An 18,970-nucleotide genomic window follows, 5' to 3' on the forward strand; every position below is an offset into this window, starting at 1 on the left:
ATGGTTCCCAATCACAGGCGCCAATGGTGTGAGCGATCGACAAGAATTTTAAAAAAGTATATGTACCTGGCCGAGCACAAGAAGAAAAGCGAAGCAAAACGCTCGACCAGCGGAAGAATAGCGAATGACTGTAGTTGGAATGGGACGAAATCGTCCGACCTGGAATGATCCAGGTAGCAGTGTACAAGCGAATGACTCCAAGGACACCAGTAAAGCTCAAGCTCCTGAGCAGCGAAAATCGCGCCCAGTCCGCTCGACCTTTGGAATTAAGATTATTGACGGAGCTTCAAGGAGACTCGGGGCCGTAGGAGCACATCAGACAGCCCAACTGATTTCGCAACGTATGCATGCACAGTTGAACATGCGCGAGTAAAACGACGCGATCCGGGGGACCATTAAGCCGGATGTGCCGAAAACAGGCGTATTAAAAATATATGTGTCGAAATATGCTCAATGCAATAAGAATCCAGCATGTCGTAAAATGGTAAAAAACGCCGTTCGTCAGTAAATGAAAAACGCGAGTGCGGTGTATACAAGTTGATGGCGCCGAATCACGGGCTGATCATATGCCTTCCGGACTCGATATCCGAGGCAGGGGAAGCAAGAGCCTCGCCCTCCCAGGTGTAATGGTCATCGATGGGACTCAGAGAGCCGGAGGAGACGGAGGAAGACGAGCCAACCGTCCACTCATCACTGTCCAGGTTGAAGTCGCCATCGTAGTCGGCCAGATCGTAGCCATATTCCCGAGCGGAATCGCCGTATTCCACGTAGTCGTAGTCCCATCGGAACATCTTGTCGGTTTGAACGCGGGGCATGAACCGAGTCTTCGCGAAGTAGAACGCGACCGTGGCCAAAAGTCCACCACAAACCAGATCAACGGCGTAGTGGTGGGACAGATACATGGTTGCCCACCACATCCACAGGGTATACGTCACGAACAATGGCTTCAGGCGAGGGAAAACCAGGCTCATGAAAAGTGCTGCCAGAGTGGAATCGGCGGCGTGCAACGACGGGAACGCACCGAAGACGACCGGGGATTGTTTGAAGCCCGAAGTGTAGAGGTCGATGCCCAGGAGCTTGTCAATGCGAGCGAGACCCGCGGGGTTACCTTGCATTGAGTAGTCGGCTGGTGCCAGACCGTACAAGTTCTCGTACCACGGGGGAGAGCATGGGAAGAACAGCTGAATGGTGACTGCCATCATGCTGATATAGCCGAACGTCCGCGCAAAGATGGGCACGATGCCGGGAGGGCCGAAGATGAACATGATCAGAGAAACGACGAAGGGAGCTCCGTAATGGCAGAGACCATATGGAATCCAGGCTAGCACGTCAAGCACAACATTCTGATGAGCAGACAGGATGTTGCTGATGTTGGCGCCGTAGAGGATATTCTCCAATGCCGGGAGCACCCGGACCCAAATAGCCGGACGCCAATCGCTCGGTATGAACCTGGAGTCGACTCGATTAGCCAATTGCCTTCTTTCCAAGGCCATGTCAGCGGGCACAGTGAGTTCACTTACTGGCAAGCGTAGAAAAACAGAAGCCATCCAGCAATCGGCAGAAATGGCAGAAAGAACTGACGAGTGATAGGAAGCAGAAGAGCGACAATGTACGCAGTAAACATGGCCGTCTTCCCCAACGGCCCGGGCGACTCAATGACTGTCAATGAGAAGATCGCGACAATCAGCAATAGCAAATATTGAAAGTCGTATGTCGTCCACCGATGGCTTTGCAGCGACCGGAGCGTGTCCACCGGTGAGAACGAGGTTTGTAAAGAGGATATCGACGAGGTGGGAGATATCCTACTCCTCAGCTTCGACCGAATCTTCCGTCGCATGCGGTGCGGCACCAGGAGCTGAATTGAACGCCATGGTACTTGGATTTGAAGCTTCCCGAACTGATTTTGCGTCCGATCCTTCCATGACGGAAGGGTGGGATTCATCTCGGCGGCAAGTCTTTCACACAAGACTCAAGGAAATTCCTTCTGGGAGGGACAATTTCACGGCGGACTGGTTGGAAACGGGAGCAAGAATGCTGCGAGAGTCGAGAAGAAGAGGATCGAAGGACAGAAGAACGTCGGCGGAGCTGACGGAAAGGGGGGCTTCTAGGCTTCAACGTGACGTTGAACTAGACACCAGGAGCAGAACGTTTTGATCACCGACAGGGACCGACAGGCGGAGAAATTCCAGGTGAATTAGTTATAGTTGGGAGCGCGGGCTCCGGTCTCCAGCGGCCAAACGAGGAGGTTTCTAGTGGAGGTCACGTTGCAAGGGTTCCTCTGACGCAAGGCGGACCGTAAGGGCCGGAAGACTGAGAGAACCAGGAACGAGATCGAGTCGCAAGGCGGGCAGATGGCCACGGAGCCGGAGAGTTCGTGGTGGTGGAATTAGGGAGGGAGGTCGACGGGGGTCGGAGGAGGGTGAGGAGGAGAAGTTGAAGTCGGAGGAAGGAAAGAAGAAGAAGGAAGAAGAGGAAGACTCCGGGAAGTCAGTATTTAGTAAATGAGACGATACGTGAGGATTTTGCAGGTGATGGACCACAGCGCCAAAGGTGAAGAGCGACGGGGCGACGGACGTCGGCGGATACGATTACGGGGCCTAGCGTATCCGTAATTACGGGAGTTGGCCCGTATCGTTGTCGTCACGACTAACCCAATCGAGGTGCACCTGTCGATGCCACTAAGCCTCATCAGGGCAAGTCGCGTCCCCCAATTAGGACTAGTCAGCTTCAGGAGGTGCCGAGGATGCGATGAAAACTCCCGGACCCGAGAGTGCCTGAGGAGTTGTCCCAAGGTCTCAAAAAAAATCAATCAAGAAATATAGAAGAAAAAAAAAAAAAAAAAAAGAAATGAACAGCGATAGAAAATTTCGGTCTTCCTCCAGAATGCGGCACTGGGACGGATAACGTCCGACAGCCCCATACAGACTACGTTCTAATGACTGGCGGGTACGGCGGAGATTCGGAGGATACGGGAATAATAGACGCCGAGTCAACATCGAAAGAAAAAATGTGACAAAGGTGATTACAAGGGGCCAATTACTAGTAGTTGGGTCGAGAATACCGGTAGGTCGTTTGAGAAGTACAGTAAGCAAAGAGAAGACTCATCATCAAATCGGCCATAAATACAAATTAAACAGGAAAGTAAGAAAGTAAGAAAAATTGAAAAAAAAAAAAAAGAAGAAAATGGCGATTCCAATCCGAGTTAAACCATCGGACCAATCGTCATGGCACCCTTTCATTGATTTGGGAATGATCCCCCACATTTGGCCGGTCTCCGCCAACGGGAGGGCGAGGATCTTCCCAAGTCAATTTCGCTTAATCCACAACGGTCACACTGACCGGCCAAAGAAATCGCCGATTCACATGCAGCCAAGACCCACTGTCCCTGAATTAGTCTAGTAGTGGTGGTAATTGGGTTGCTACTATACAAGAGCACGTCCTTTTACTCTTCTCCTTTTATTGTGCCAGAGCTTCGTCTGGACAAGAGTCTTGGGCAAGAAGCAAAGGGTACAGTGTCGAATGGGTCTGATAGCGGATCCAAAAAGAGGCTCTGATCGGCCCTCTGGCAATAGTGTCTACGTAGTAAGTTTACTTGGTCCTTAGTACTATTATCTCACCATCGAAAGACTTTCTTATAAGGAGGTTCAGCCAATAACCGCCGGAGTCAACCTTGTGGCACACTAAGGCAAAGTCAGCCAACCTTTGCTTTATTTTGTTATATTTCGAGTATTCTTATTAGTAGTACTCCGTATTATTCTTGCCCCCAAAGAACGGTCTACCAGCCATCACAATTTAGATCCCCGACAAGTTTCTTTCAACTTCAAACAATTGTCATCGTGGATTTAGTGCCACACCAAAACAACATCTGCGTTTGGGGGCAGTCCAAAAGGAGAAGATGCATGGTTAAATGAAGTGACACGGCATTAGTAAACAATAAGCCGACATGACATCCCTGAGCTCCCAAGACATTGTCGAAAGAAGGTCGTAGTATTCGAGTTGTACTCAGTGTAGGTAATGAGTATCGTTGTTTTTTTTTTTTCTTCCTTTTACTCTCTACTAGTTCCCCAACTAGTAGCACATTATTGGGCACACGAGACAACCTTACGGCGCAGGGCCAGATTACCGTCCGGTAAGGTACTGGAACCATACCGAACCAAAGACCATAAGTGGGAAGATCACGGCAAGCCGCGCCGAGCGGAGCTGATCAATCCTGCATCCGAGAAAATTAATACTACATAAGTTCAAGTTCAGGAGCTTTGAAGCTTGGAGCAAAAGAGAAGGGGGACAGGTGACCACACGTTCAATTCCTTTGTGCTGCTGCAACTCCGTAACCTCCGTGCTCATCGTACATACATACATACATACATACATACATACATACATACATCCCTCCAGTCCTGCCGTTTCACCTTTCGCCCCAACATTTCTCAGTGATCTCATCTTAATTTTAATCTCTAAGGCGCATCAGCATGGCTGAGTTCTTAGCTTACTCTGGAGTAGATTAAGAATGGAATGCTATCGATCGATGCGTGTATCACGTTGAAAAGTCACTCATCCGGTTTAATATATTTCACAGAATCCGGATTGGTTCTCCCCCGTATAAGAATCTCTGGATAACTATAAATATGCTTTCACTTCAACTATTCAGGAGTTTAAATTGGCCTCCGTTGCTCGTATTCGTTCAGGGTTCTATCCAAACCGAGAAAAATGCTGGTTGCCTGGCGCACAGTGGATATGAATGAGCTCGGACCATGACAGCAGAGCCCAGCGCCAAGGAAATAAGGCAGGATTCAAGGGAGGCTGATCATCATCACCGAGAAACACAGCCCTGACAAGAGGAGCAAGAGCGATAAAAAAACAAAAACAAAAACAAAAAAATGAACCCTGATGATGATGAGTTCGCAATAGAACCAGGATTTCTTGAATAGGATACTCCATCGCTTGGGTTTACATCATGTTCGGTCGGGGTGCGGGGGTTGTCGACTGAGTACTGCATATGAACCAATCTAATACATCATTCGACATCATAGACGCCGACCTTGCCGTGGCTACCGAACTCCCTCATCTTGGATCCCACATGTCTCATGGGCCAACGACCAGTATCTTCCGACTTGTCGAACCTCCAAACATCTATACTTTCCTCAGTTCACCACGATTTGCCCTCGTGATGGGAGGATGGGCGCATGGCTCAACATCACCTGATGGCCGCAGCCCTCGTGTCCTCGAATAACAAGTCCAGGCTTTCTGCACGGCAAGTCTGCATGAGGTCATCCTGCATGCTTCCATGATCCATTTTATTTCCCATTTTTTTTCCTTTCTTTTTTTTCCATGTTCTCCTCACTGTGAGGGCATGACCCTTGCATGAATTCGAAATTATTTCCGCCTGGCCTGGACGGACTCAAATGATCGTCTGGAGTCAATTCCCGAACGATAATCTAACGGCAGTCGATCAGCGGCGGGTTGACCTCGGTGATTGGGACCATGTCACAACCACTTTCCACCTGCATAAGGTTCATTAAACATGGTTGCACAGTCATTAGACATGGGACCCATCGGCTGGACGCCCTCCAGAACGCTTCACTGTCCATAGCTTGAACAACACAACATGCGCTATCCTGGAGTCGATCGCATAGCCAAGCGATCCTGCCATGGCTAATCCAATCAGACGATAGCGGTGACTCGATTTGTTGGCACCCACTTGGGGATCTACAGCTGATCGGATATCGGATCAGAAGCGCATCCTGAATGCACTTGTATTGTGCGAAGCATGCGGTACGTATAACCACCATCTACCGATGTGTGTATGCTGGGGTGCTTTCGAGATTCATAGACGTTGTGTGTATCTGTCGGAATATCCGACGATTAGGTAGATCGTAGCAAGTACTAGCTATGTACTCCATACCGTCAAACTTCTATTTTTATCCTGGAAGGTCATTCGCCTGGAAAAGTGAGCCTGGACCAGACAAAGGACGTGGTACTACTAGTAGTAGTTAACCTAGCTGGATGGCATGCTTTGTTTGGTGAGTTAGGGCTACAGCGTGCAAGGGCGAGTTTCTTTTCATTAAAACCCCGAACATAGCTCGAGTCGAGACAACCCCAACACAATCGAGCCTTACAGCCCACTCCCATCAGTTCGACGGGTGATGCCCTTGAACCGAAAGCTATGACTGACGATCAGGATCGCAAATGATACCTGAGTCCCCGTAAGACTTAACTAATGCAGGTACAACACAGATGAAACAAACCACATTCCCACTGTACAACCCCGGCATGTCCATCATCCAACATTACACCACCATTCATACCCGATACGAAAGGTTGCATGCGAGGGTTCCAAACACAAAAGAATAAAATAAAATAAAGAGACTGAGCCAGATCCCTACATTATCCAGAACCTGAAACAGCGTGGCATCTGAACAGGCACCAGCGAATAGAACGAGGCGCTGCAGTGGCAGTGCCCTTGCTCGCACCGAATGGGCCAAAACACGTTTCCCGGCCGGGACCAGTGTGATGTCATTGGCATGTCTTTACGTCCAATTGCGTCGCCGGCCGTTTCTGGAATGCGTTGGAAGAAAATTAGCATCGGCGGTGTCAGATGTGTTGGAATGTGGCGTGTGGGCGATGCATGGGCTTTTGTCCCGAGGAAGGGCGAGGCTGGAATGTAGGAACGGGCACGGGCCAGTGGGGTGGAGTGAGTTGAGGAATAAATACGTCTGGCGGTCTTACCTGGCATGTTCTGATACGACCCGACTGGTTTTCTTAGAGCGCTTTGTGATGACTGATTGGGTTGGCAGCCTTTCAGGTTACCGGTGTTTCATACAACCCTAGGTAGACATCCTTGTGGTGTATCATTAGTGGTGAGTGAGCCATTAGAGGGTGGAAGGCTAGTAATTATGCGCGCAAGTCTTTTCCTCTCGCTTCCTTCGCGTTATCGTAGCTTTCTTCCAATGAGAGGGCATAGTAGATGTTTCTGTATCGCCCTCAGGGAGGGATTGCCCTGTCTTGCTCTTCTCATAGAACAAGGAGACTTTACCATTTAGCCTACATGAATGGCGGCGCTTGTATCTTACAGTACAGTGCTGAATTGATATGGGACCTCCAGTCAAGATAATACGTCCTCCGAATTAGAAATTCAGCATCTGCATATAATTTATCGTCGAGTAGATGTCTTGATAAAATATACCCAGTTTGGAGCCACCGTAGACACCACGTTGCTAGCTAAGATAGAAGCCATAACAAAGAGAATCTCATGAAGTTCCATAAAGTATAGTTCACGCAATTAGTTATAATCCTGCACCTGCCACTGATTAACCACAGTGCTTGAATTGCATGATCCTTGGTGGTTATTAGCTGATTTGATAGGGAAACGTCGAGTTGGGATACAAAAGCGTACTATAATCGATTCGAATATCCTTGGCTGGCTCTGTGGTCACATTAAGCCTGCTTGCAAATCTGACAACTGGACTATGCATCGCCGATAGAGCTGAGACTGCAGTAAGCCTGAAGGATGATCTCTGGTGGGGGGCTCAAACCCAGGCGGTTTTATAGCAGAAGCGGATCCGAGAGCTTAACCCAATGGAATAGGCTGTCAAACTGAGCAATTGAAACAGAAAATTATTCGGCATGACATAGGGCTGATAAAGTATCTACGTATTTTGGCACCATGAATGCGTTCCCACAGTTGAGATCGCATGTCTTTCTGTGAAGGGTTGAGTGACCTCGTCGACAAATTCATAGTTATTGAGGTTAGTTAGGGCTATCGCCCCCTCTCTGATTGTCCGAGGGCCCCAAACACCAACCAACCCTCTGGCTTGGGTTTCTACCACGGTATGTGAAACACATTGAAGCAGAAAATGCGTTTAAAGACTTTGGGGAACTTGAGCAGCTACCCCTCACCCTATCTGCACTACCGATGATTCACGGTTATAATGCTTTAGAGAACGTACGTCTTGCAATTCGAGCAGCCCAGCCTTTGATACAGCCCCATTTTTGCTCAATAGACACCCTGAAGCCGACACACATCCAGTGTATGAGAAGTTGTGAAACCTTGCAGCAGAGCAACCTGGTGTGTGTACATTGCGCATAAGATAGCGATATGAAAGATCTGGTGCGAGCTTCCCCAAATATCAAACCTACCCGGGGCCAAACGCTCCGGAATTCGGAACTATCGATGTTCATCAGAATTCTTGTCTCTTAGGAAAGGGAACACGCGGTGAGCGTGCAGAAATACCGCGTATAGACTGACGCCAGTGCCATAGAAAGTAAGCTCCAGCAGATACCATTTCATTCCCGAGTATTGGAGCATGTATTCAGGCCTGTATCGTTGGATTCCATGCAGCAGGGGTATGAACGATGAAGCGCCAAAAGTAACGAAGGCGCTCATCTTCACTTTCCGCCAGCGCGGCGTTTTGAGCAGGGGATTCGAGATTATAACACCGGTGACAGTACCGGTGGTTAAGACCTTGAACTCATGTCAGCGTATCATTGGATTCGACTCGGCTGCCAGGGACAGTCGTGACGATCGCTCGGAGGGACTCACAATAGCCCAATGCAATTTTTGCAAGCTGGCTTCACAGAAGAATACATAGTAGATGCCGGAAGAGAATGTGCCCACTGTCACAATGACAATACCAAGCAGATCCATTCCATGCCAAAACTGTTCTACTTGATGCGAGTGGGGTTGCATCAGATGGTAAAGTGCGCTGAGGACCAAACAGATTTCCGCACACCAGAAGTAGATTCCAAACATGGTGTAGTCCATGGATGAGACATTGAGAAATTGAGGCTCTGCCAGGTACCGCAGGAAGGTAGTTGCGACGAGTGGTAGGAGCAGAGCCCCGATCAGATGAGTGTACACATTGCAAGACTCGTTGTGCAAAAAGGTCAGGCTGGTAAAGATCTCTAGATAGCCTGCTTTCGCTGGTCGATAGCCGCTGAGGATATACTTGTTGTCGATCTGCCATTCGGAAACCTCCTGCCACGTTACGGTTCGCGCTGTAGCCTTTGGCTGGTTTGTGGGGTCGTTCGTGGTGCTCATATTGACTTTCGACACTTGCCGTTTTGTGAGTTCTGCTCCTGACATGATTCCCGAGATATCTCAACTGCGCTTGACGATGAATCACGCATAGGAGGGTACATGAGGAGTAGATGACGGAGATGAGGTGAAGGATGCCAAAGGGCTGGATCGTTGAAAGAGTTGAAAGAAGGGCAGAGGAATGGATGAGACTCACAAAGAGAGTGTGTTCGCTAGGCCTGCAACAAAGTGATTGCTGAGGAATATAAGGTCCCTTCATCCCCACGCACAGTCAGGATGAAAACATACCCTCTCTTCTGTCACACGGTCACACTGTCACACCGGGTTCTAGGACCTTGGTCGCGATTGCTGATCCAACAACTTTTAGGAGCCTCTTTATACGTAAAGACGGGGATCAGCTTCCTGGATCTTTGGCGCACTCACAAGGACTTCCGCCATGGAAAGTCTAGATCGCATGGAAAATATCTTCAAGACGATATTTATCCACCCATCGCAGAACACGCAACACAGCGCAACTCTCTTTTCCATAGATACATGGTTATGCCAGATATCGTGCCAGATCCTACTATCATGGATGATTAGCTGGCTCGCTTTACACTGTGGGCATCAAACATGGATGTTTATGGACCGCTCAATGTTTCCTTGGATTACAGACTCCGATTCAGTCCCACAGTCGTGGAGATCATACATCAGCTCCTGGACGTTATTTGTGATAATCTGACGTCCTGTAAGTACTTGTCACCCCAAATATGGATAGACTGAGCGTCAAGGATTCTCTGCTAAGGGGAATCTCGACAAGCAGTGAAGCTAATTGAGGACCCACCGCAGACGCCGAGAAGGAAAAGACAACGCATATCAGAACAAAGCGATTCTGAAGTCACGAGGAGAGCCGATGACGATGCAAGCTACTCGGACAGCGACATGGGTCCAGCAGAAGACAACATATCGAAAATCACTGATGCAATCGGCGGAACTGTGACACGGCTCTTTCGTCTATCCAATGCTGTAAAACTGCCTAGTGATGTTGGCGAAAACGCTGAGAACGTTGATAGCGACCAGCCACTAGAGGATGATGGGCCGGGGTTTACAAATTTGCGTGCATTCATGTACAGTGTACTGGACGATGAATCTTTAGACTTCCAGGACGACGATTCTGAGGATGCAAATGGCATTTTGGACCACCGCGACGAGGACACTAGTGCATCGGTAGCAATACTCGATTTGGACAAAGACGACTCGGGAATGACCTGAGGCTGACCATCCTCTTGATATGTGGTCGTATGTACTAGTTTATTCTAAGTAGTAATATATATAGTGAAAAGCATGTTGGTGAGATAGTGTCATGGCGGGCTCGGGTATAGCTATATAGGGGGCTAAGCAAGCGATATCAGACCTAGGGCCTGAGTATTGTGGCCTTATGGCCTAGTTCGGGATGGACTTTCCTAGACACCCGTTCTTACAGATAGATTGTATATGCTGTATAGTTAATTAAGTAAACCTTCTAAGAGTTGTTACATGTTCTCTTTGAGAAGAGCGTGACGTGTGCCATAACGTTGAGCATAACGTTATGCTATTCCTGGCATAACGAGAGCTTCCAATGTTCAGGAATCTATATATACAGCGACAGTAATGTGGCCGGAGAAACAACAATACTTCAGACTTTCATATTGATAACCAGCTAGAGCTTCTATAATACCGCCCATACTACTAGTACTCCGTATTTACTCCCTCGAAATGAGCCTATCAGACAAGATAGCTATTGTGACCGGGGCCTCTCGCGGGATTGGCGCTGTAATTGCTCTGGAGCTTGCCAAACAGGGAGCAAAGGTATACCGTATACTTTCCATTCCACACGCACTAAGCCATTAGAGCTGACCATTGATATAAATCTTGTAGGTCGTGCTTACCTATGTGTCAGCCAGCAGTGAGGAAGCCGTCGATGAAGTTATACATCAGATACAAGGCTTGAACAACGGCTCCGATGCTGCCAAAGTGCGAATCGACCTCCACCGGGTGGAAGCCCCCGAAACAATCCTCTCAGCGACCTTCCGCGCGTTTCCCTCAAGCGATGGCAAGGTGGATATTCTTGTCAACAACGCGGCACATTCGCACTGCAAGCTTCTTGCGGACACAGAAATCGAGGACTACTCCTCTATGTTCGATGTGAACGTCCGCAGCACCATTTTCATGACCAAGGCTGTGTTGCCGCATCTCCGTGCCCCGGGGCGCATTATCAACATTACATCTATCGTAGCTCGTCGGGGATCAGTGGGGTTTTCTATCTACTCGGCTACGAAAGCAGCTGTGGAAGGGTTCACCAGAGCCCTGGCATGCGAACTGGGTCCCTATGGTCACACCGTCAATGCCGTGGCCCCCGGAGCCGTGGAGCCAGGCATGTTTCGGGGATCGGTGCCGGATGACTTGGTGAAATATGTTTTGGACAGCACACCTCTGGGGAACCGTGTCGGGACACCAGAGGAGATCGCTGCCGTCGTGACTTTCTTGGCTGATCCAAAGGCGTGTTGGTTGACGGGTCAGACGATATGTCCTAGTGGGGGACTGAACATGGTCTGAATTCATGTTTTAGATACAGCAGTGTTACTCTGCTGGAAGTGTTATATTAGTTTAGGAAAGCTCAAGACATTTCTCGCCTCTCTCTTTTCGTCCGCGGTTACTTCTCTCCACAGTGTCTGTCTCAAAGGCCGCCCACCACCTTTCAAACATCAGCTGTCCAATTTCCCAACCCGCAGCCTCGAATGGGTTGCTCCTGTGAACCCTGATTCCCTCTCCCCCGTCGTCTTCCATATCATACACCAACCGTACGAGCCCCATTGGACCCTGAGCAGACTTCGGACGTAAATTGACAGGGAGGTTAAACACCTGGATCAATTTATCCCGGGAAGTCGGCCAGGGGAGGAGATCTAGAATCGGGTGATGCGAGATAAGAATTTGAGTTCCAGTTGGCCGTAGATGGTCAGGCAATGTATCCAGATCGATGTTAATCGTATCGCTTGTTTGACTGGAGCCTGATGTCTGTGTAGTAGAAGAGGGCGGCGAAGAAGTAGAAGATTGGGTGTATAGCTGTGGTCTGTAAAATGGACTCACCGCAGCAATATCCCAGAGGCAATCTCCGATGCCGAGCCTTTGAGCTACCCTAACTGCCGCGCTCAAAAGAGTAAGGGAGGGAACTTGGAGCAAGTGATCATCGGGAAACGCGAAATTAGAGGACTGGTAAGCTTGTAGATCATCCGAGATATTGTACGCGCTCTCGGGGTTACTGAGCAAACCATCGAACTGTGCATCATCGCCGTCGCTATGGCCTTGAGCTGACATTTCTGGCCCCAGGACTAGTGGTAGTGAAGAGACCTCTAGAGGAACGCCACTTGTGGAGATAAGTGGGCCTAGCGACTCTTGCCCCGAGGTTCTTGGAGAAAGAGTAGTGAGAAATGGTGAAGCAAGCATTGATAGGTCTGAGGGAAGTAAATGTGGTACGGCTGGTAAGAAAGGTCCTGTGAAGACCTCCGGCACCAGAGTCATATCGTTGAATTCAGAGGCCGTACCAGCAGGACAGGAAGCAGCGCCCGTTGGGGTTGTCATTCCCTGGCCTTCATAACCTGAGTTTACAGTATTACTCTCACCCAAGGGAACTGGAGTCGAGAAGGGAGAGAAAGCATCCGTCAGGAGGCCAGTGCCACCTCTGTCTACGTCGGGTTCCGCGGCCGTTAATTCGTCACTATGCGGACTCACGCTTTTTGCTTGCGCTTCCAGGGCTTCTATTCGACATTTCCTTCTTTGTCCTGCCATGGTTCAGATCGAGATACTAATTCTCTATTGGAATATAGAACTTACGGTATCGTCTTTGGGCAAGTACATTCAGGACTCGTTTCCGCTCTGCCGCATCTTCCGTGATGTCCGGTGCAACCAGATCTCTGTCTTTGCGTTTTCCAGCCATCTCGGCTCGGGGATATGCATGCTTGTTTCGGTAGAGGTTCTAGCAGGCCATGCGAGGTGGGTGACAACACGAGGATGACTCATCTAAGAAAGTTGACGTAAGGGATGTTGCGCTTGACATCACTTCTTCAGATTCAACTTCCATGATGCGGAAAACACCGGGGGTGCTGGACGCCAATATCCACACGACCATCTGAACGGATCCATTCGGTATACCTATAAAACTACCAGCCGTCCTAAATCACATTGGTTCAAACAAAATCCTTCCACGCAGGCACACTTCCATGGATCAAGGCCCTTCATGCTAACTGGTTCCAGTGCAGGAGAGAGTTCTAGACCTTTATCCCCTCAAACAGATGAAGCCACTTGTAGACATCGGTAGTAGTGGCGAGTCCTTCTGGCGTTCACTAATGAGCTAATAGAAGTCAAGGTCCTGTCACGACTTGCTTAGTTATGTTACTTTTCCTGTACAATTCTGGCGGTGAACTACAGGAGCTCGAGCGTACTATTTCAGATTCATACCCCATGAGTCCCACAATGATGGTTGTAGAACAGCGCTAAAGGATATGTTTAGGAACGTCGAAAGGGATGCGCTAAGCTTCTGATTGAAGGAATATCTTTCCGGATGGGAAAGCCAGACAAATTGAGCTGAATGGTTGGTATGAGCTTCGTAGTGCTTAATCAATGATCCATACTCAATTATAATGGGCAGTATGGGGGACTCAAATGGCTGAGGTAAACTTTCCTCGCGTGCGCCACGGTCTGACAAGACAGGTATATATACCCTCAGGTCCTCAGTGTCATGGCAGGAATACTCCGGCTATCTGGTAACCAGGGGCATTTACGCACCGCCTGTTAAAATCCTATTTGGCTCTTTATTGCATGACATCTCAGTAACAGATATGGTGGTCACTGACGAAACAGTAGCTGAAACTGCCACCACCGGTGCGACACCATCGCATGGCGATACGATCGCGGCTGCACCGAGCGCACCGAGCGAGTTTCCGCGCCTTCTGAGAAAGATCAACTCCCACGGTGAAGAGTTTATCAATGGCCAGAGAGAGGCAAGATCTAAAACTTGTCAATGCAGCAGAGTCCTTAGTCCACGCTTTGGAAACACCTAGTAAGACCATGATGCGGCACTGTGCTCCGGTGCGACCTCTTACAATTGTCTCTTATTCTATTTTCTCTCATGGCAAAGCGATACCAATGTACTTATTTGCTCTTCAGTGCGCCGCGTATGCATCGATTGAGGCCTGTATCCATCTAGGGGTATTCTCGCTAATAGCCTCTAGCAATGATCCAAAGGGTGCTAGGGATCTTGCAGGCGCTACTGGGGCAGATGAACAATTGCTGGGTTGGCTACTTCCTTTGCATAGATATGGTTAATGCACAGGAAGTCAACATACTGTAGGACGTCTGTTGAGGTATTTGGCTGCAATGGGGGTGGTCACGGAGGCTGGCCCGGATGAGTACTATCGCAACGGACTCTCAACAGCCCTGGGTATGAAGCGATATAGCGACGCATGGCTATGCGTGTACGTTCTTAATAATTTTGTTTCAGACCCGTATCCTAGCTCATTATAACAATAGGTCAGGATCACTTCTTGCAGCAGTCCATGCGCTCCCAGCATGGCTAGAGAAGAACGACTATCACAATCCTACCGATGCACGGAACACCGCGTTCAATATGCAATACAACACCGACCTCCACTATTGGGAGTAGCTGTTCTCCAATCCAGAACATTCTACCCTTACGCGCGGTCTTTCCTTGGGTCTCTGCCGGAATTTCAACAATGTGAGGAAGCTGGGAACTTCTGTCGGGTATGAGTCCGTGAGAGTTACATGTGGATATGACCACAGCCAAGAGAAAAAGTCCTGTTTCTTCCAGAAATGACTCTTTCAAGAAAAGAATCATCTGATCCACCAGAGGCCATTAGGCTCGTATTGGGTAATGGAGAACCCAGAGTAAATTCCCACATCCAATGGTCCGCGTCAGTTGCCCACCCCTTTCTTCTCATGTATGAAGGGATGGCCCAGCTACCGGCATATTGAGGTCACCTTAGCCGGGTATAACCGCTTGACGAGTTAAATGTGTAGTAATAGAGGGTACCTTACTGTAAAGGGGATTTTTATAACAAATCATGGGGATGTTTTGTCAGGGTACGTAGTACAGGGAGTATCATAAGTAATTGGGCGGATGACCTGCGGACGGGCCGAAGAAAAGGCATATATGAATATCATGCATCGTTGGGATATATATTGACATAGTAAAGTACGTACAACGGCTCCAACAGCATGGTCTTGTGTATGCGCAAAGATGTCAAGATGCATATGTATCTTCTGAAGGAGCCTGCTAAGCTTAGTAGAAAATAGGCATCGCCGATCATCCGACACAATGGTCAGCAGATGGCGATCAAGGATGTATGGTCTACATTCCTGCTGTCATTTGGTTAATAATGGCAATTAGGCCCTCCACTCCAACAAGTAAAGCATCATTGGTCTAGTGGTAGAATTCATCGTTGCCATCGATGAGGCCCGTGTTCGATTCACGGATGATGCACTTTCTTTTTCTCCTTTTTGACTACCGACAATATCCCTCATGGTATCTCCAAATCTCCAATAGGTCATATTTATTCCATTTTCCTCTTTTGTTTTAATAATCCAATGCAATCCTTGACTCGCCGCATCTACGGTGCAAGCATCACCGTTTATTGCCCTTTTCTCTTGCACCTGGAATCCTGAACTGGGTTTATGGAAGCGATATATCATATGTATGCACTATTCGGTACTCACAGGTACTATTCCTAGAAACTGGGTCCAAACCAATCCCGAGACTGTTGCATGACGAGCGCTACGGCGATCATTGGCAATAAATCGCCTTCCTCGGAGATCGCATCGCCAGTAGCGCATGACGAGAGTAGTCGTAAGCCATTCAGGAACCCATGATGCCTTACTCATTCTCAAGCAAGCTCGAGGCAAAGATCAACCTATACTCCGCGTAGCTGGGACCCCTTGCCTTGCAAGGAATGTACCTGTCATCATGGACTTACCAAGGCCGAGACGAGAAGAGTCCCTCCAGTCCTCATGTCCCTTCCAAAGATGTTAAAAGGGTCTGGAATCAGGGCCAGACCGAAAGTTCTAGCTCCATCGCTCACTGTTTAGCGTTTAGCTTGTCTCCATGATCTGAGACACAATGTCATCACAATCATCTGATGCTCTCGAGCTCAAAGAATCCGATGCCAGTGTCTCTCAGATACCGGCAGAGGTTTCATACAGCAATGGCGGCTGGGATGATGACCCTCAAAACCCATTGAACTGGTCGAATGCCTGGAAAAGGACAATCATTGCACTGATTGCCTTCGCCACGTTCAACGAGTGAGTATCTTCATCGCATCAAGATCTACCCTGCCCGATGGCTGACATTGGGATCCGCATCAGCGCTGCAGCATCAACCATTTTCACCCCAGGGGTACCGCTCGTTCTCGAAGAATTCCACACGACAAACCCCACCCTATCACCGTTTCTCATATCGATCCATGTCATTGGCTTCGCAACGGGACCGCTGCTTTTCTCCCCTCTCAGTGAGATCTACGGGAGATGCCCTATCATTCATATTTCAAATATCACTTTCTTTTTTTCTTGCATTCTCTGCGCCCTCAGTGTCAACGTACCTATGCTAGCTATAGCTCGCATCCTTCTGGGAGTGGCTGGTTCCATACCCAACGCATTGGCAGGAGGCTTTGTGGCGGACATGATCCCTCTTGAAAAGCGGGCGAGCTCGCTCGCCTTGTTGACCGCCGGGACTCTATCAGTACGTAACCTTTGTCAAGCTGTCAATATCTCTGCTAATCAATATCCCACTTTAGGGCACGGTGGTCGGTAAGCTCGCCCTGGAACACCACACAGACACACCACACTTGCACAATCGCCCATAATCATAGGATGAACTTCTTACATTGAATCTAGGCCCGATTGCAGGCGGTTATATGGCACTAACCGTGGGATGGAGATGGACCTTCTGGCTCGAAGCCATTCTGGTACACGCCCAAGCGCACAACTCCATACACGAGCAGAAACACTAACACATGATGCAGGTTGGCTGCAGCACGATAGCATCATTCCTACTCCTCCGAGAGACCTACGCACCGACGCTCCTCCGAAGAAAAGCCGCAAAACTAGGCACCCAAAAGCCCTTCAAAGAAAGCGAGAGCCAGTGGCAAGTCCTGCGGAGAGGCATCTCACGACCGATGAAGCTCTGCCTCTACTCGCCCATCGTGATGATCATCTCGCTCTACAACTCCATCGCCTACACATACATGTACTACATGGTCACCACCTTCCCCACGCTGTTCGGCGAAGAATACGGCTTCAACGCAGGCGAGGTCGGCCTCACCTACATCGCCCAAGGAGTCGGCTGCCTACTCGGCCAGGTCGTGGTCGGCCGCTTCGCAGACTGGTACATTGTACGCCAACGAGCCCGACACGGCACCACGACGCCCGAAGACAGACTGCCCCCCGCAATCGTCGGATACGCCATTCTCGCCATCGGCATGCTGTGGTTCGGGTGGTCAGCACAGGCCCATGCCCATTTCATGGTCCCGATTGTCGGCTCCGGTGTGGTGGGCTTGGGCATCGTGGGTGGGTTTCTCGTCGTTCAGGTGTATATTGTGGATGCCTTTGAGATCTATGCTGCTAGTGCTTTGGCGGCCAATAACCTTATAAGGGCTATTTTTGCTGCCCTCCTGCCCATGTCCGGCCCGGCGATGTATGATCGTCTTGGGTATGGCTGGGGTGATACCGTTCTCGGCCTGGTGGCGCTGGCTATTGCGCCGACTCCGTTGTTGCTGATGAAGTATGGGGAGAGGATTCGGAGGCGGTGGCCCGTAGAGCTATAGATAGTGGTACTAATGTTATTTTTTTTTTTACATTCGTTCTATGCCTTGTTCTCTCTTATCTGAATCATGGTTGTAAGAGCACTGGTGTACATCTCATGAAACAGGAAGGCGGCTATTTACCTTCCTTAAGAGTATAATCCTCTCTTCTCTGCCTGAGTAGTACCTTTTTTTTTGTCTTATTAGCCTGAATTTCTTATCGGTAGGATGAAGTTCACTCTTCACTTACACCTGCTTTTTGCCCTCTATAAGTCTGCCATAGCATAACAATCGACAAGATTCAACAAATCACCACTCTACACACTCCTCATTCCCCACTGGCATATAATTCCAATACTACCATCTCAAAAGCTCCCCCAATAATGCAAATCATAGTCCACCCCACCAGGCCTCCACAAAGGCGAAGGCGTATAAACCGGGATCGGCGAAGCCGCTACACACAGTCAGTATCCCACATCAAGCCAACAAGGAACAAAGGGAGTCCGAAATGAAAAGCAAAGCAAAGCAAGTAAAAGAAATCAAAAAGAAAAACTCACTCCCAAACCCGGTACTCGGGGCCGCCCAAGCCGGCAACCCAGGCTTCACCCAGCCCGTCGGCGTCTCCGTCACCGTAATAGTCTTCGTATAAGCCGTGGGCACCTCATCCACCACCAACGGCTCAATCCCATCATTAACCCCGTAAGTCCCATCCCCGGACCCAAAAACATTACTGATCTTATTAACGACGGCGTCCCCGGATTCAGTCCACACCGAAACATCCTCCACCGTCACGTTCGTCGCAAAGGTCAGGTCATTCGCAATGAGATACAGCGGGGGCCGCTTGGCGCCGTCGGCGACAGAGCCGGTCACGTTCCGGAAGACGATGTTGCTGAGCGTGACGGCGCCGGTGTCCGGGGTGAAAGTGTTCTGCCAGTATTGGTTGATGTTGAGGCCGTAGAGACTGGCTTTTGAGCGGAAGTTTTCGAACGTGATGTTGCTGACGTAGCCGGAGCCGCCAGGGTAGGTTTTGATGAAGGCTATGTTGTTGCCTTGCAGGATGCTTATGTTTCTGGCGACCTGTTTTCGTGGTTAGTATTGTTTGTTGGGGAAT

General features: G+C 49.3%; 7 protein-coding genes across 7 annotated transcripts; 2 read left to right on the forward strand and 5 right to left on the reverse strand.

Annotated features, from left to right (window-relative positions):
• Nucleotides 1–67: 67 nt before the first annotated feature.
• ABOM_001423 (uncharacterized protein) lies at nt 68–396 on the reverse strand (the record flags this gene model as incomplete). Its single annotated transcript, XM_022528553.1, has 2 exons — nt 68–258; nt 342–396. Coding segments are annotated over 2 exons (246 nt in total), but the record flags the coding sequence as incomplete, so codon positions are not given.
• A 155-nt stretch (nt 397–551) lies between these two features.
• ABOM_001424 (phosphatase PAP2 family protein) lies at nt 552–1,942 on the reverse strand (the record flags this gene model as incomplete). Its single annotated transcript, XM_022528554.1, has 2 exons — nt 552–1,449; nt 1,521–1,942. 2 exons carry the CDS (start codon nt 1,940–1,942, stop codon nt 552–554), a joined length of 1,320 nt encoding a protein of 439 aa, XP_022393767.1.
• Nucleotides 1,943–7,993: 6,051 nt separating this feature from the next.
• On the reverse strand, nt 7,994–9,082 carry ABOM_001425 (hemolysin III family protein; the record flags this gene model as incomplete). Its single annotated transcript, XM_022528555.1, has 3 exons — nt 7,994–8,164; nt 8,231–8,461; nt 8,540–9,082. The coding sequence occupies 3 exons, from the start codon at nt 9,080–9,082 to the stop codon at nt 7,994–7,996; spliced, it is 945 nt and encodes a 314-aa protein (XP_022393768.1).
• A 1,686-nt stretch (nt 9,083–10,768) lies between these two features.
• On the forward strand, nt 10,769–11,608 carry ABOM_001426 (SDR family NAD(P)-dependent oxidoreductase; the record flags this gene model as incomplete). Its single annotated transcript, XM_022528556.1, has 2 exons — nt 10,769–10,861; nt 10,931–11,608. The coding sequence occupies 2 exons, from the start codon at nt 10,769–10,771 to the stop codon at nt 11,606–11,608; spliced, it is 771 nt and encodes a 256-aa protein (XP_022393690.1).
• Nucleotides 11,609–11,659: 51 nt separating this feature from the next.
• Nucleotides 11,660–12,986, reverse strand: ABOM_001427 (uncharacterized protein; the record flags this gene model as incomplete). The annotated part of the gene is made up of 2 exons (XM_022528557.1): nt 11,660–12,831; nt 12,884–12,986. 2 exons carry the CDS (start codon nt 12,984–12,986, stop codon nt 11,660–11,662), a joined length of 1,275 nt encoding a protein of 424 aa, XP_022393691.1.
• A 3,195-nt stretch (nt 12,987–16,181) lies between these two features.
• On the forward strand, nt 16,182–17,883 carry ABOM_001428 (MFS transporter; the record flags this gene model as incomplete). The annotated part of the gene is made up of 5 exons (XM_022528558.1): nt 16,182–16,363; nt 16,427–16,799; nt 16,855–16,867; nt 16,955–17,025; nt 17,083–17,883. The coding sequence occupies 5 exons, from the start codon at nt 16,182–16,184 to the stop codon at nt 17,881–17,883; spliced, it is 1,440 nt and encodes a 479-aa protein (XP_022393764.1).
• A 341-nt stretch (nt 17,884–18,224) lies between these two features.
• On the reverse strand, nt 18,225–18,936 carry ABOM_001429 (endo-rhamnogalacturonase F; the record flags this gene model as incomplete). Its single annotated transcript, XM_022528559.1, has 2 exons — nt 18,225–18,313; nt 18,417–18,936. Coding segments are annotated over 2 exons (609 nt in total), but the record flags the coding sequence as incomplete, so codon positions are not given.
• Between the last annotated feature and the right edge of the window lie 34 nt (nt 18,937–18,970).

Source organism: Aspergillus bombycis, assembly GCF_001792695.1.
Source record: "Aspergillus bombycis strain NRRL26010 chromosome Unknown contig00005, whole genome shotgun sequence".
NCBI lineage: Eukaryota > Fungi > Ascomycota > Eurotiomycetes > Eurotiales > Aspergillaceae > Aspergillus > Aspergillus bombycis.